This window comes from Daktulosphaira vitifoliae, unplaced genomic scaffold (genome assembly GCF_025091365.1).
Source record: "Daktulosphaira vitifoliae isolate Bord-2020 unplaced genomic scaffold, ASM2509136v1 Scaffold_1, whole genome shotgun sequence".
In the NCBI taxonomy this organism is placed as follows: Eukaryota; Metazoa; Arthropoda; class Insecta; order Hemiptera; family Phylloxeridae; genus Daktulosphaira; species Daktulosphaira vitifoliae.
This window is the reverse complement of record NW_026099572.1, coordinates 6505362-6523275: the sequence shown is the minus strand read 5'-3', so window position 1 is coordinate 6523275 and position 17914 is coordinate 6505362. Positions and strand designations below refer to the sequence as shown.

Genomic DNA, 17914 nt, shown 5'->3' with positions numbered 1-17914 from the left:
AAAAATAATACGTACACACTATCACAAAAATACCTTCTGACTTTCACAAGAATTTTTATTAAAACATATTAAAGAAATTGTACATTGAAAATATATTATAATTATTTTCTATTTCACTATTTTCTATGAAATTGTGGTTAAATATTAAATTATAACATTTTTTCTAAAATAATATTTACCTTGTATTTATTTTGCAAAGTAATACTAGCTGCTTCAAAAAATTTCGTTGCTAAACAGAAACCTAACAAAATGACTACGACAATTTTTGCGTTCATTTTATTAAAATATTTTACAATATTAATAATGTTTTGAACTGAATAAATTTTGCATAAATTGGAAGATGTCTGAGAGCGATTGAGTTAGAAGGAAATGAACATATAATATGTTTAGATACCGCGTATTATATAAGTAAAATGCAACACTTAAGTCATGACTAACCGCATTCAAACGTCAAACGATGAGAATTTATGATACATATATAGTTGAACAGTTGGTTACAAATAACATAAGAAATAATTACCGTTTCTGAATATATTTAAATTAAAATTTTATAGTATACATTTTTACTAAAATACTCATTATTTAAATGATTTTTATTGAAAAACTGGTCTATGATCATACATAGATAATATTATCTGTGCATTGTATATTATATCATAATATATTGTTGAATATATTGTGTAACTTCACTTATGATTTTGAATACTCAGTTTAGAGCATTATCTTGTGTAGAAATATATATTATTCTCCATTCTTAGTAGGTGTTAAGTGGGTACCTTACACTAAATATTCTACACCTTATCAAAACAACTTCAAGAAATTTTTTATTTGTAGTTGATATTTTTAATAATAAAAATTGATCACTTATGGCTAATATTATTTAAAATTAAAATATTTAACTCCAAAAGCCACAAAAAAATTACTAAAAAATCGCGGATACGTATTTCGGAAATAATGTTACCATCATCAATACTTAACACATACTTATTTTGTTTAATTGTGAATGGTGTCAAAGACAAAATGATCAAATATTCATAAACTAAATTTTACATAGAAATACTAATATAGAAACATCCATTTAGTTAAAATAGAAAAGGAAACTTTATTAGATAATATTAATAGGTTAGATTGGGGTAGTAAAGATATTTTAAAATTTATGTATTATTACATAACATAATGGAATCATTTACTTTGTTTAAATTTGAAGTACAAAATACATTTACAAATTAATTACAATAAAAATAAATTAATGATATACTGTATATTATTAATAAACAATAAGATATACATTTTTAAAAATACAACTATATAACAGTTATAAAATATATTTAAGAGTCTCATACATTTTACCATTGCTCAAAATTCTTTTAATAGTTGGAGTTATATCAACAAAATGATTTTGAATTCTAAAAATAAATATACATATAAATAATTGTAGTAAAACATATAAATGTGATATAAGTTTAAGTTCATATAAAACTAAAATACTTAATTAATTATAAACTCAAAGGTGTACATCTATTTCATACAGGGTGATTTTGTTATCATAACCCACTCAATTACTTACAGAATAAATATAATTAAAACGTTTTTTTTTATTACTATCTTTAGTTACACATTATTCTTGAATTATTAACTATGTAATACATTTTAAGTTCATCCCTTATGCCTGGTAAGGGTGTCAACTTTGTTTTTTTAAATGGTAACACGTATTTTTAATTTAATAAAATGTTTGAGTTTTTNAAATGGTAACACGTATTTTTAATTTAATAAAATGTTTAAGTTTTAATTCAATAGTTTTTGAATTTTTAATAAAACTTAATTCGTTTATTAAATATAAACATTTAAAGTTTCAATTTTAGCTTCGATGCGAAGCTGAGAAGGTATTGGTTTTACTAAGATGTGTTTTTTACTAAGATTTTTTTTTTTTTTTTTTTTTTTTTTTTTTTGTGTCTGTTACCACTTTTTCTCAGCTCTCACCGAACCGATTTCTTTCAATGATACGTCAAAAGATCACAAATCGTATCTAGTCGAAGACATTACCCTTAAAAATTGAAAAAAATTCCCTCGTTCCCCGTAAAAGGGGGAAACCTCCAAAAAAATTACAAATTTAAAAATCGCTAATTTTCGAAATTTTTTCAATTTTTTTTACTTAAAAGTGCCATAACTTTTTCAAAAATGAACATATCAATATAATTCTTTTTTATATAGATGCATAATATCATTACCTTTCATTTGGTATATTTTTTTCATAAATTTAACCCTTAACCTGCCCACAAGGGGGGATTTAAAATGACAACTTTTTCACAAAAAATTAATTTTTTTAACTTAAATTTTGAAAATGTTCCGGAAGGTCTGACACTTTTATATATATCTTAAATTAAAGCTAATGTAATATGCTTTATCATGAAAAAAAAAAATTTCGGACTTTATCTTATCTTCATGGTGAAAATGGCTACCGAATGCTATTTTTGTGTGAAAATTTTCGATTTTGTATTTTCCATTTTTAACTTTATTATGCTATAACTTTTTGAAAAATGTATGAATCATTACAATTTTTTTATGAGAAGTAGTATTTATATAGATCTTTCATTCGACATACTGTTTTTTTAAATCGGACCATTTCCCTAAATACAGGGGGGATTCAAAACATAAAAATGCATATAGAAAGTAGAACTTTTTCAACGTAACTTTTGAAAGTGTTCCGGAAGGTCTGACACTTTTATATATATCTTAAATTAAAGCTAATGTAATATACTTTATAATGGTAAAAAAAAATTTCGGACTTTATTTTATCTTCATGGTGAAAACAGACATTAAACTTAATAAAAAAAATACGATTTTTGTAAAAAAATTCTTTTTTATATTTTTAACTTTATAATGCTATAACTTCTCGAAAGATGTATGGATCAATATAATTCTTTTTTTTGTAGATGCATGATGTCTTTACCTATCATTTGGTATATTTTTTTTATAAATCTGACTTTTTACCTGCCTACAGGGGGGGATTCAAAATGACAACTTTTTCACAAAAAATTGACTTTTTCAACTTAAATTTTGAAAGTGTTCCGGAAAGTCTGACACTTTTATATATATCTTAAATTAAAGCTAATGTAATATACTTTATCATGGAAAAAAAAAATTTCGGACTTTATTTTATCTTCAAGGTGAAAATGGCTACCAAATGCTATTATTGTGTGAAAATTCTCAATTTTATTTTTTACATTTTTAACATTATAATGCTATAACTTATTGAAAAGTGTATTGATCAATATAATTTTTTTATGGGAAATACTATTTTCTAATAATCTCTTTTTTATTCTACATACTTTGTCTTAATCAGGATATTAATAAGGAACTAGCAGTTTATGAAGCTTTTGGAATAATCCACCAATTTTTTAAAATTAAACACTATCTAAAGATTTGCATCGAAGCGTTTTTTTTTGATAGTGATTTTAATCACTGTCAGATATCATTATACTTGATCCAACTATGCCAAGTCACCACTGTGCCGCGACCCCCCTGTGCTGGGTTTTTTAAATTATTATACATGTATAATACACAAGGGATTACTAATACAGGTAGCTAATTGGTTTTTTATGACATCGCTGTCACAGTCTCGGATTGTTTATTATCAATTATGACTAACAATAGATATACTTTTTATATTATCAGTTAGTATATTTATGAACTCACAACAATGTGCCTTACTACCATTGATAATAACAATGCCGTGTACCTGCGTAAATTGATGTCATAAAAAACCAATTAGCTACCTGTATTTGTAATCCCTTGTGTATTATTACACTTTAAAATGTTTATATCTAATAAACGAATAAAGTTATATTCAAAATTCAAATGCCATTTACAATTAAATTAAAAACTCAAACATTTTATTAAATTCAAAATATGTGTTCCCATTTAAAAAAACAAAGTTACCAAATATAAGGGATAAACTTAAAAAGTATTACATAGTTAATTATTCAAGAATAATGTGTAACTAAAGATAATAAAAAAAAAAATGTTTAAATTATATTTATTCTGTAAGTAATTGAGTGGGTTATGATAAAAAAATCACTCTGTATATTTATTATAGTAACTTACTGAAACATTTATAACAAAAGCTGAAGCAGATTCAACAAAAAACAATGATTTTTCAGACTTTTTGTTTGTTTTCATTTGAATTTTAGTTATTACTAAATATAGAATCAGTAGAATATTCAATGTGTTGCTTGTTCAGGTATCTAAATAAAAATTAATTTAAATATGATCAGTATCAAAATTTAAAAAAACCCAGCACAGGAGCGTCGTGTCATAGTGGTGACGTGGCATAGTTGGATCAAGTATAATGATATCTAACAGTGATTAAAATCACTATAAAAAAAAACGCTTTGATGCAAATCTTTAGATAGTGTTTAATTTTAAAAAATTGGGTGGATTATTCCAAAAGCTACATGATCTGCTAGTTCATTATTAATATCCTAATTAAGATAAAGTATGTCGAATGAAAAAGGGATTATTAAAAAATATTATTTCTCATAAAAAAATAATGTTGATCCATACACTTTTAATAAATAAAGTCTGAAATTTTTTTTTACCATTATAAAGTATATTACATTAGCTTTAATTTAAGATATATAAAAAGGTGTCGGACCTTCCGGAATACTTTCAAAAGTTAAGTTGAAAAAGTTCTACTTTCTATATGCATTTTTTAGATTTGAACACCCCCGTATATAAGGAAATAGTCTGATTTAAAAAAAAAAAAGTATGTCGAATGAAAGATGTATATAAATACTACTTCTCATGAAAAAATTGTTTTGATCCATATACTTTTCAATAAGTTATAGCATTATAAAGTTAAAAATGTAAAAAATAAAATCGAGAATTTTCACACAAAAATAGCATTCGGTAGCCATTTTTACCGTGAAGACAAAATAAAATCCGAAATTTTTTTTTTTCATAATAAAGTACATTACATTAGCTTTAATTTAAGATATATATAAAAGTGTTAGACCTTCCGGAACATTTTCAAAAAATAAGTTGAAAAAGTTAATTTTTTGTGAAAAAGTTGTCATTTTAAATCCCCCCCTGTGGGCAGGTTAAGTGTCAGATTTATAAAAAAAATATACCAAATGATATGTAAAAACATCAAGCATCTATAAAAAAAAATTATATTGATATGTTTATTTTTGAAAAAGTTATGGAAGTTTTAAGAAAAAGATTGAAAAAATTTCGAAAATAAACGAATTTAAAATTTGTAATTTTTTTGGAGGTTTCCCCCATTTACAGGGAACAAGGGAAATTTTTTCAATTTTTAAGGGTAATATCTTCAACTAGATACGGTTTGTGATCTTTTGACGTATCGTTGAAAGAAATCAGTTCGGTGAGTGCTGAGAAAAAGTGGTAACAGACACACACAAAAAAAACACGTCATAGTAAAACCAATACCTTCTCAGCTTCGCATCGAAGCTAATAATAAGTAGACACAACATATTACTCTTTTTATAGTTTTTACAGGTATTATAATTGAAAGTAAAAAGTAAAAAAAGTTATTTAAAAGTTAAATTGGATGTATTAGCATGAATATAAAACATAAATGTTTCATAATATTATTACCAGAAAATTTTAAAATTGGTAATATTTCAGAGTTTTTATTTTTTTTTTTCAATAGCTCCAAAGCTCCAAAATTTTTCCAACGTTCCACTAATTTTTCTTTTGCATGGAATTATTTGACTTGATGGAATAAAATATACATTCTATGAGATAAAAATAGTAATATTAAAACTCATTTTTAATATTTTATGTTCAAATGCATGTATAATCGTGTTTTTCTTATTAATAGTATTAAAATTAAAATTTAAAAAATACTTATCAGTAAATAAAAGAATGCAGAGGTAATATGTATTAAAAATTTTTATATACACAATTTTTTTAATTTTGAACTTATTTGTTAAATTTAAAAATATTATAATCTGTTTTTATTTAAAATACATTGATTAATTAAAGGGTAGGTCATTCAAATATCAAATAGGTACAATAACCTGTTTTTTTTTAAATTTATAATAAGCAATGTTTTATGACAATATGCCCAAAATCTAGTCATATTGAGACACCATAACTATTTAAAAAAAAAAATTTAAAAAAAAAAATTTTAGTTTGAAAAAGTGCTTTAATTATTAAATTTATTGATGTGTATTTGAAACATTTATTTATTTGCATTTATTATTATTATTAATTGAACATGATAATTTAAAAAAATATATATATAAATTAATACAATAGTTTGAAACCTATATTCTACCTCTTGTTTTTATTTTCCAAAATTAAAAATCAGTTCTTAAAAACAAATATTTAATATAAAATAAGTTTAGTTAATAGAAATATTAAATTAGTATAAAACTAGAAGTCTATGATTATTTTATCTAGGAACTATAAGTTTTCATGCACGTAAACTATTTTAACTTACACCCATACATTTTTAATATATAATAAATATTTAAAATAACATATTGCATATTACCAAGCTTTGTCTTTAAATAAATAATTTATTAAAAGTCTCGTAAGTGTATTTTGAGCATAATCAGATAAATGTTCATGGTTTACTTTTGAATCAGTCATAAAACGACCATCACTATTTAATACATATTATTTTATAATTTTCATACTTATAGAATAAAATTTTATTAGTATATTACCTGCAAAGTCCATTCTATTGGTTTATATGTTCCATACTTGGAATTTGATTCAGTTAGAGATGAATATGAGGAAAATCTATTAGAATTAGTTTGCACAATTACAATATCATTACTTTTATTACTATTTAAAACACTTCCTACAGTGATAAATCTATCCAAATTAATTGTAATTAAACAACTAAAATGATTTAAAAAATCACCTATTTGTATTTAGTATATAAGTGTTATACTTATATATTAAATTTGGCTGTTATAGCCAAAACAACTAAAAGCAATAGTTGAATACTATAATTTAAAAAATATTTAAATTATAGAAGATATATAAGAACCTTAATAAAGTTAGTATTGATTTCCATAACTGAAGTGAAACTGTTGTATTACCATATTTAAAAAATTATAATACTTAAACTTATATGATTACGCCCCAAATTAACAAAGCAAACAAAATAGGAAATCATGATTTTAAGTTTGAATTAATTTACAAATTCCAAGTTAAAGAATATGTAATATTATGTTTACGATGATGTTTTGTCTGGCGAATATTTATTAAAAAATAATTACTCGTGTATATATATATATATATATATATATATATATAATATAATAATATTATCAATATTCAATTTAAATAAGTTATTGATGTTTCAAGTAAATGTGTTTATCTTTAAATAAGATTAAAATAATGAAAAAAGATAATATGTTAGGTAGGTACGTGGGATCTGTTTCCTGTAGCATTTCTGAGGTATACTTAGTTTCGGAAGGATCGGCCCAAAAATAAGCAAAATCCCTGGGAAGGGATTTTACGCCCTTCTAGTGATAGCATACTACAAAAGGGACTTAAACCTAAAAGTGCCAACGTAAACTCGGTGACTCTATGACCAATAGCCACTGAGTAATAAGCTATCCAAAATTACTAAAAGTTATTTTATAATAACACTTCATCTGATAAAATCAAAACATTTTGATTTAACACTAGTTAGTATCTAGTGTTATCCAGTTAGTATCTCAATTAATAATAGTATTTAAATCAAAACAGTTCTAATATTATAGATTGACATATAGTATTTATATTACAATAACAATTTTAATATTCATATTTACATTTAATTTTTTTGAGACTCATATTTACATATCAAATAGTCTGTATTTATGGTGACTATCGAGAAATGTCAGAATAAATGGAAATAACTATAAATTTGACATCTTAGCTTCAACGCCCATATTTATTGTTAAAACAACACTGAGATATCTATGTGTGTATAATAATTAAATTATAATTGATTACAATCAATAACCACCGAGTAATAAGCTATCCAAAATTCGGAGTTGGGATAAATTATCTTGGGGTAACTTGCCTGAGTACTACTAGTCAGTTGCTACCGGTGCGACACGGTTTACACAGTTTATGAGTGCACTCCTTTTTATTAATTTACTTTATGTTTAGTAAAGATATAATTCATTCACTCGTTAACTCAACTTTTTATCGATATTAAAATAATTTGTGCTTAATAAATTAGTTTATTAACTTCTATCTTGAAATGTAGTATTATTTTATATTTAAAATATTCAAAATACTAATGGGTAACCTAATAAAGTTCGTTTTAAAATAAACAATTACAACTATTATAAGAGTAAATTAAAGTAATTAATATGTTGTATTTTTAAAACAAAAATTACCCTAATTAACTATTCTAAAACTTTAATTTATTGTTAAACAAAATATCTTATACACAATAAATAATAATACAAAATAATGAAGTATCTTGCTATATTCGCACCCATACAATTCGATATTCATATGTACCATTTCAAATTGTTTGAATAGTTTATTTTAAAAGTGACAATTTTTTTATAAATAACAATTTATAATATTGACTAAAGTTATTTTAATTATTTAATTTCTAAAATTATTAAAATAGCTATCCAAGAGGATACAGAACTTTTGAGTACTTTATACCTTGTCCATTATAAATATACAAAATTTGCAAATCTAGGTTTGCTAATTTATGATACGGTGCTAAGTATATACATTAATAATTAATAATTATATCACATTTTTACTATCTATACATATAAATAAGAACATTAGTATGCTTGAAATACAGTTATTTCAATAGTATTTATTGTTAAAATAAAAGAATAACAATGTATATTATAATTATTATAACATTTATTTACAATAATTAAATTAAGTAAAAATTAAATTTAAATAATTTGTGACATTAAATAAATAATTAATTTTTTTATCATTATACTGGATTTTAAGGACTTGTGCAATAAAGAATTAGACTAAAATAATTATAACTTTTTGAAAAGAGGTTATTAATAAATTTATACATCAAGAGTCTGACGGCGAAATGTCCCAAACCCAAAATAAACAGAACCAGACAATTCAAATTTTAATCGAATTTATTAAAATTGAATCAGATTAATTGATCTTTTTCAAGCAAGGCTATTTTACATAAACGCGTTATTTATTTATACTGTTTTAAGAACCGTTCAATCTAGTTCATCATTAATTAAATATGATTTCTGTATTGTCAATTGGTGTATTTATAAACACAACAACGTGCCTTACTATCATACTTTAAGCATATATGTTCATAAAGTCATAATTGACAGCAAACTCTGCGTAAAATAGTTTGCGTCGCAAATAGCGACGTCATAAAAATACAATTAGCTACTTGTATTTGAAATCCGTCATTATACATGGATGTTAACACAAAAATTTGAAACTTTAATGTTTCATATTTAATAAACGAATAAAGTTCTGTTAAAAATTCAAATTCTATTTACTATTAAAATACAAATATTTTATTTAATTCAAAATATGTTTTCTAATTTGAAAAAAACAATGTTGAAACCCTTACAAGGCATGAGGGATGAACGTAAAAAGTATTACATATCTAATAAGTCAAAAATAATATATAACTAAAGGTAACCATAAAACCAAAATGTTTAAATTACTTTTATTCTGTATGTAATTGAGTGGGTTATGGTAAAAAATAACTCTGTTTATATAATCAGTACAATATTGTTAGAACTACAGTGAACTATTCCTTTTATTCGAGTAATAAACGATTTTAGTCACTTTTCTGCTTATTTTTCTCTTTTTTCGTCCTACACATCACCAAATCAACATCATGATATCTATTATTTATCTGAATATAAATTCAGATTTTTGTTTTCACTATTAAAATGTTATCTAAAATGTACGAAAGTATCCCTTATTTTTTGTTTTATTAATCTGACATTATAATTAATTAAATATCTATATATTAAACTATTTCACGTGTGGATTTATATAAATAATAACTATACGTAAATATCAAGAAATATATCAGAGTTACTTATTTTCATAAAACATCCTGTAAATTATTCTCAAAATGTTTTTTTTTATAATATTTTAGAAATATATTTTTAGTGTATAACGAGAATGTAATAATCGCTGCTTAAGTATATTCCTAAATTTAATATTGTGAGAACATATTTAAATATTCTGGTTATATTGTAGAAATACTTGAATATCAAAAATAAATATTCTAGAACAGTGGCCAACACAGAAATTAAATTTGGGGGGTTTTTATAATTTAAAGAAAATTAGACGTGACACTGCCCATATTAGGCCAGTCAACGGAGTAGTAATTTTGGCAAATGGGAGAAAAAATTGACAACCAAATTTTTTTTTTTTAAGTTTAATTAAAATATGTATAATGACATAAGATATGTATAAAAGTCCTCATCGATTGGAATTGAGTTTTCTTTTTACAGCCTTACAAAAGTTCAAATATATGAGCTTTTTAAATTTTTTCAAAAAATATTTAACTTAAAAAAAAAGTTTCGTACAAAAGTTGTTTAAAAGACAATTTTAAACAAAAAATGTATCTTCTATTTTTTCATTTAAACAAATATTTTTCGAGTTACATTACATTTAATATGAGTACTAAAATGTATATTGCATTTATTCCATTTTACGGTTTTTTTATCATGTCATACTTACATTAGACACAATTTTATAAATGCATATGAGTTTATGTGCGAATTAATTTATTTATAGTATCATGAAAGTGTATATTAAGATACAACCGATAGAGTAGGTAATTGATTTGACGCTATATTATTTAAACCTAACCAAACACTAAATTGTACATTCCCAAACAACAATTATATTATGTCAATTGCTACTGGAATTTCTGGAATTTCAACCCCCAAAACCCCCCCTTGCGTACGCCAGTGTTCTAGAAGTATTTTATTGCTATGTGGATACGTTATTTCTGACATTATTTTAAGCATGTTTGATTTTACATAAATATCAACTTAATTTTAAAACAAAATAATATACTGTTTATTTTACTATAAATAAATAAAAATTAAATTGATAATATTGTCTTGTCACGTGGTTTATACCAGTTATTTTTAAATTCAATGAGATTTTTACGGATACTTTCCATCTGCTTAATGTGGATCGGTATCAATTCATATCTTGCATCTTTTACGTAATAGTAACAACAATACTGAACCTTTTGGGGACAATATTGCACAGTGTCGGGGGCTTGTGAGCAAATGCTATTTGCAATGTCTATTCCGATTCTTTTTCCAAGATCAACAGAGGTAATATTATTATCTTTTATAAAATCATCCCAATTTTTCAATTTCTCCATAAAATCTTCAGTGAATTGATTAGAATCGTCTAAAAATTATATTATATTTAACTGAGTATTGGGTTAATTTAATAAATTACTATTATTTATCGTTTTTCGATTTTTCTATCAACAAAAATAGCAAAATCACTAATATTTATTTTTTTCAAAATTACATGATTAAAAATACTTTATTCTTAGCTAAGAAAATATTATTACTTAAGTATTAAAACGAAATAAAAAATAATAGTGGTGCATAATTGTAGACATTTTTATTTAGTAATATATTTTCTGAAATTATCTTGAAAACATTAAATATCGTTTTTAAATAAAATAATATAGTTAATCATAGGCATGACTGAAGAAGTCAGACTTTTACAAAACACTGCTCTAGAGTTTAACTTGTAGATTAATTAATTCAAATTTTTTAATTGAAAATAATACATGCAAACCTCGTTTAACTGATCCGTGCAAATTAGAGCTAAATAAACAATTGAACATCATCTTAACAGGTGTTAATTCTGTCGATTCTATGCTCTCTGGTAGCATCTGTAACAATTGAAAAATACAATACAGTTCATTTAATTTATATACAATATTATTTTAATATTATAATAGGTATTGTATATTATATTTGTACTAATATATATACCGAGTTTAATACTAACATTAGCAGAAATAATCACTAAAATAATATTGTAGATCATTTTCATTTTTAAGTTTTCGTTACAAATTGAAATATAAATTCGTACTTCATATTATTCTCAACGAATATCTATAAAGTAATACAAAATATACCTTGACATTTTCTTTTGTAGTCTTTGAATGTTAGGTACTTGTACAAATAAGCTAGTCATATTTTGACACATAATGTCTCAAAATAATAATAATGTGTTTTTATGTTTTTCTTTACAATGTTTACACAGTTGAAATAATATTTTTTATAACTTAATAATACTATTAGTAATCATTATTTCATTTACATTATTCTAATGAAGAAATTTAAATTATTTCGTTTCTTGTGAAAATTTTAAATCTATTTATTTGTAATTAATTTAATATGATGAGATAACAAATATATATTATATTATGAGAAAACATCTTAGAAAATGATTTCTTATTAATATAAAAAAATAATTTTTATATTATTATTTAGTTATAATAATGGAATAATAATAATAGAATCCAAAATACAACGTTATTGTATTTTTGAGTACAATGAGTCTAACGAATGTTAGGCTTTGTAAGTTATACTAACTTTAATGATTTATAACTACTATGTTTTGTCATGTTTTTTTCGTTTTTATTGAGCTTTTAATCATTTCTCAAGTTAAATATACCCAGCTCAGTGGAAATCTGACATAGTGGACTTCAGTATAGATTGAAATTTAACAGTATTTATCATCTAATCAACAATTGAAACTAGTGTAAACGTTTCAACAAGATTGATTATTAAAAAAAACTTAAAAAACAAAATAAAAAATTTCCAGTGAAATTTTATATATTTTGACTTTGCCCGCCAATTACTCAAAGAAAAATTACCTAAATTATCTCAATAAAAATAAAGCTCATAAACGGTCAAAACTTAACAGGTTACAAATTAATTTTTAAGGTAACTCTAAACTGACATAAGGAAACTTTAGTACGATGATGACAGTAAGCGTTAATCTTAGAATTGTAGACATTTTTAAATACTCACAGAGTGCTCAAAAATTTTCAGTAAATAAGGCAAAAGTTCAATTGTTTGTAACGATTACCTATTTCCTTACTTATTAAACACTTTGTATAATATAATTGAACGACTAACTATCAAGTATAATAGTTTACTTAAATATATCATTTTTTTTCACTAAAAATGAATTAAAAATTGCAGTAATGAAATAGCACAAGAAAATATTTAAAAATTGTGTCCATGAGTTATTGAAGTGTAAATGTTATAAATATATTTAGTATTTAGTGTAGATTAAATAAAATTTAATTGATTAATCTATAAAAGAGTTTAAAAGATTATTGCAGATAGATTAAAGATAGGTTTATAATAATAGGATATAATTTTAGTCTTTGTTCTCTTATATGATGACACTGCATTGAGGCAAATTCGAATCAAAATTTATTGATAATTAACAGTAAATTCCGAAGTGCACCATTTGGTTTTACCTTATCTGTGTTATTAGTAACATTAAATTAAATGGTAGCACTAGTATCACATGACAATTATCAATTGACGAGGGAAATTGTACATGTGTTTTATGACTTATTATATGGCAACACTGTGCACAATCTATTATCAATTGGTTTCCTCATGTTATTTTCATCATCAATCTTCAGTAACTCGTTTGCGTCGTATCAGTAGAACGTGTTGCTATTGATGTATCCTTCAGTGAAGCAATCAAAGTATATTTAAGTTCCATCTACTTAATCATAAGCTCTGTATTTATAAGTCAAAACAGTTGTGTAGTGTTTAAGTTTTATCAAAAAATGTCAAGTTTTAAGCAAACGCCCTTAACCTGTAGTGGACACACTAGACCTGTCGTACATCTGGATTTCAGTGATATCACCGATTGTGGATATTTTTTAATTTCTGCATGTAAAGGTATGATTTAAGAAATCATTATGCGTTTTCATACTTTTATGTATAATTATTTTATTTACTTAAAGATGGAAAACCTATGTTAAGACAAGGAGACACTGGAGATTGGATTGGTACTTTTGAAGGCCACAAAGGTGCTGTTTGGGGGGTAGCCTTGAACAAAGAAGCAACAGTAGCTGCAAGTGGTGCTGCAGATTTTGAAGCTAAGGTATGAGTACTGTATTTTTATTAAAAAAATAGCTCATATTAGCCTTGAAACTAACTTCCTAGTATGTGTATTGTTTATCTGCTTCCTAGAAAATGTATGTAATATGTATGCAAGTATTGTTTCTCCAGTTTAATATACTTTCACTGTATTTAACACACAATATTTATCAAAGCATAGTAATATAATAAGTAATATTTGATATTCATCTAAAATTCTATAATATATTTTAAAACGACAAATATAGAAAATAATTAGTTATAAAGTCTGAATTTATTCAATTCATACTATACTTGACTTTTTTGAAAAAATTTTTTTAAAAAATTATACATATAGTTGTTGTAAAAAAAAAGTTATGTTTAATTTTGAAATCAGAATAAATACATAATGATGGTTAAATATTTACAATTGTTTTTAATTCATATAATCAATTTTTAATAACATTTTTATTTGTATGAATGAATTGTAAGAGCAAAATGAAAATAAATACAAATTAAAGAAAAAACTAATTTTTATTGAATTATAAATTTAAAGAAAAATTGTATAACTTTAAATTATTTAATACACCAAAGACCAAAAATATTGTAATTAAGTTTTACAGGTCTTTACTAAATATGTGTTGTCAATCGACAAAAATAGTAATATATTTCAAAACAAAAAAATTTAATTACTGTTAAATTTTTAACAGATCTCTAGAAAAAACTAATTTAATAAAATTAATCAAACTTACATAGCTTGAAATTCAGTAAAACACTACTATGTAGAATGTCTCATTATTGTAAACTTTACTAAAATTCTCTAGAATTTATTTTTTATTTACATATGATTCTTTTAATATTAACCACTCAATCTCTCTTAATATAATAATTATGTTTAGAAGATTATTTTTGATATTTTTTAGTCTCATATATTTAAGCTAGTTAAAGATGTATGTTGCAATTTATAAAAGTAACATTAACACCCTTATAAGGTTTAAGGAAGTAATTAAAAAAATAATTAATAATTAGTAAAATGAAACTGAAAACTATATTATGCAAAAATTATTTTTCATAATATAAAAAATAAAATATTATTAAAAGAATCACCTTGTATTTATAAAACTCAATATCTCATACTTTTTTCTGTTTCTCTTGAGATTAGACATAACAAGAGTCTATTTTATTCATATTCTGCTCTTATTAAGAATTAATTTTCTGTGACGTATATTGCCATTTAGTACCACTACTTTATGTATTGTAATTAATATATTAACTTTAATATAATATAACTTACATAGACATAAGTTACATACTTATGTTTAAATAAGTTAAACAATTTTAGATAGTTTTGTACAAGATCCAATAAGATTACAGCCAATAATCTAGTAAATTACAAAGAATATTTAGTAAAAATAAAAAACAGGATCTAATAATTATTTTAATAAAATATTCTTTTTATTTAATTTTAATTAAGGTACTTGTTTTATTTTTAATAATACAATTATAATTGTTGAATTGAATATGTTTTCAAAATTGAGACATTTTATCTAAAATATATCTTTATTAAGCAAAAATATTTAAAGTATTCCACCTAAATTTATTTTTAATAACTTTCTTAAATACTTAAATATTATGATTAATTTAGTACAGTTAATATAAAATAATTGACTTACAAAATATTGTATAACAAAATAATTTAATTCTAGATATGGGATGCCAACACTGGAGGTGAAATTCAATCATTCCAACACAAACATATAGTTAAAAGTGTAAATTTTTCAAGAGATAGCATTTTTCTTGCTACAGGCTCTAATGAAAAGCTACTCAGAATTTTTGATCTCAATAAACCATCTGGTGAGTAAACATATTAAATTGAATTAAATTTAACAAAATTTAAATTCTTTTTAGTATTGTTCTCCCCTTTTTATAATTTATTTTATTTTCATTATGTCATAATCATACAATTACCACAGTATAACATTTAATACTTATACTAGGAAAAATATTGTTTTAATCAGGAACTATTTTAAGTTTTAAAATGTATTTATACATTCATATGGGCTTACATTATGATCAAGGTCCACTTGTTACTATTACCAACAGAAACAACAGTCTTAAGCCAATAAACTCTACATGGTATATCTGTCATTGTCATTATGCCCTTGAAATTAATGAGACATTTAATTTTTTTTTTTTTTTTTTAAAGAGTTTTATATTGCGTACTTTAAATATTTAGAAATATGGGACATTTCATTAATTCCCCCTAAAAATGTAATTTTGCTGTATATTTTATTTGAAAAATAAAGTAAAAATACAATCTAATACATCTTAGAGCTAATAATTTATAAATTAAATATTTCAATACATTTTTTAAAATTATCTTCAGAATTGTTAAATAAAAATCTAAGTATATGTAGATGTTTTTTTATTAATTAAAATAATGAATCTCTCAAATAAACTTAGTGTTTATTATATTATTGATTAAAATCTTTCATGTACTAGTTAATCTAGTTTAACTAATTCTTGTTTTTAGAATATTACTCCTCAATCATTCAATGTAATAGTAGTATATTATAATTGATTAAATGCTAATATTTTAATCAATTAATATATGCATAGGTAAACATTTTTGTAATTCAAATATATAAATAATTTATTTTTAAAGAATTTGTAGATTTTTTCTATATAAAAATCTATATAGACATCATTTCTTAAAATATATTTTTCAATGTTAATCATATGTCTGAATAACTCACATTTAATAATACAAATTTATATTGTTCTTGAGCCAATTATACAGATAAATAAAATAGTCTTGTATTTAAAATTCTACTTATTCTTTTGATGAAACTTGTATTCAATTTACAATTCATTAATTTTTCTTTAATTTATTCAGAACCTGTTACTATATTTAATGGCCATACATCAGGTATAAAACATGTCATGTTTTTTCAAAATGATAGAAGAATTATTTCATGTGCTGATGATAAGACTGTCAGAATCTGGGATCCTTTATCTGGACAAGTTAATGAATAATTAATTTAAAATTTTTAATTTTTAATACATTTATGCCTTTATTTCCAGGAAATACATAAAATGGAGTTTAATGCCGTACCAACCAGTCTAGAGGTTTCAAGAGATGAATCGATTGTTACTATTGCTCATGGTAGCTGTGTTAGTTTTTGGAATGCTGAAAGGTTTGATAAAAATCATAGTAAATCATTGTTTACAATGATGTTTAACAAGCCTTTTTTATATATATATTTTTTCAGTTTAACCAAAGTTAATGAAGTAACTGTGCCTACCCTTGTAAACACTGCATCATTACATAGAGATAAAACTATGTTTGTATGTGGAGGCGAAGATCTTAAAATGTATAAATTTGATTATACTACTGGCAAAGAAATAGGTAAACAAGTTAATTTTTTTAATTTATTTCAATTTAATATTCAAAAAATACATATATTTTAGAATCGTTCAAAGGCCATTTTGGACCAGTGCATTGTGTTCGTTTCTCTCCAGATGGTGAACTTTATGCATCAGGCTCTGAAGATGGTACCCTTCGCTTGTGGCAAACTACTATTGGTAAAACCTATGGTTTATGGAAATGTGTGGATAAAGTGAATACTCAACAAGATATTCACCAACAAGAAATTACAGCTATTTAAACAAAGTGACTAACAATGAATTCCTTAAAAAAATAAATATAAATAGTGATAAATTTAAGATATTTATTTTCTAAAATAGATATTTGATAAAACTTTTTATGATTATGGCTGCATTACCATATTCATACATTCATAAAA

General features: G+C 23.4%; 3 protein-coding genes across 4 annotated transcripts in view; 1 reads left to right on the top strand and 2 right to left on the bottom strand.

Moving 5' to 3' along the window:
* The window catches only part of LOC126896112 (uncharacterized), a 5288-nt gene extending 4811 nt beyond the window's left edge, over positions 1-477 (bottom strand). The window contains exon 1 of one of the 2 annotated variants that reach the window (XM_050668724.1): positions 180-477. In XM_050668724.1, coding sequence (XP_050524681.1) covers positions 180-275 — 96 coding nt within the window. In that variant the 5' untranslated portion in view covers positions 276-477. The remainder of the gene's footprint in view (positions 1-179) is intronic. The other variant, XM_050668631.1, reaches the window with a different exon arrangement.
* Positions 478-8795: 8318 nt separating this feature from the next.
* LOC126895681 (uncharacterized) lies at positions 8796-12140 on the bottom strand. The gene is made up of 3 exons (XM_050667873.1): positions 12004-12140; positions 11788-11884; positions 8796-11385 (listed from the first exon to the last, which is right to left on the bottom strand). Exons 1-3 carry the CDS (start codon positions 12046-12048, stop codon positions 11066-11068), a joined length of 462 nt encoding a protein of 153 aa, XP_050523830.1. The 5' UTR covers positions 12049-12140; the 3' UTR covers positions 8796-11065.
* Positions 12141-13648: 1508 nt separating this feature from the next.
* On the top strand, positions 13649-17834 carry LOC126894564 (serine-threonine kinase receptor-associated protein). The gene is made up of 7 exons (XM_050665711.1): positions 13649-13928; positions 13994-14133; positions 15815-15962; positions 17005-17132; positions 17193-17305; positions 17381-17517; positions 17580-17834. Exons 1-7 carry the CDS (start codon positions 13814-13816, stop codon positions 17774-17776), a joined length of 978 nt encoding a protein of 325 aa, XP_050521668.1. The 5' UTR covers positions 13649-13813; the 3' UTR covers positions 17777-17834.
* Positions 17835-17914: the final 80 nt, after the last annotated feature.

Coding starts and splice junctions, on each gene's coding strand:
- LOC126895681 (XM_050667873.1), bottom strand. CDS start 12,048: ATGAAAATGATCTACAATATTATTTTAGTGATTATTTCTGCTAAT. Junction 11,885..12,003: donor TAGTGATTATTTCTGCTAAT/GTTAGTATTAAA, acceptor CAATTGTTACAG/ATGCTACCAGAGAGCATAGA. Junction 11,386..11,787: donor GCACGGATCAGTTAAACGAG/GTTTGCATGTAT, acceptor TATAATTTTTAG/ACGATTCTAATCAATTCACT.
- LOC126894564 (XM_050665711.1), top strand. CDS start 13,814: ATGTCAAGTTTTAAGCAAACGCCCTTAACCTGTAGTGGACACACTAGA. Junction 17,306..17,380: donor AGTTTTTGGAATGCTGAAAG/GTTTGATAAAAA, acceptor ATATTTTTTCAG/TTTAACCAAAGTTAATGAAG. Junction 17,518..17,579: donor TACTACTGGCAAAGAAATAG/GTAAACAAGTTA, acceptor CATATATTTTAG/AATCGTTCAAAGGCCATTTT.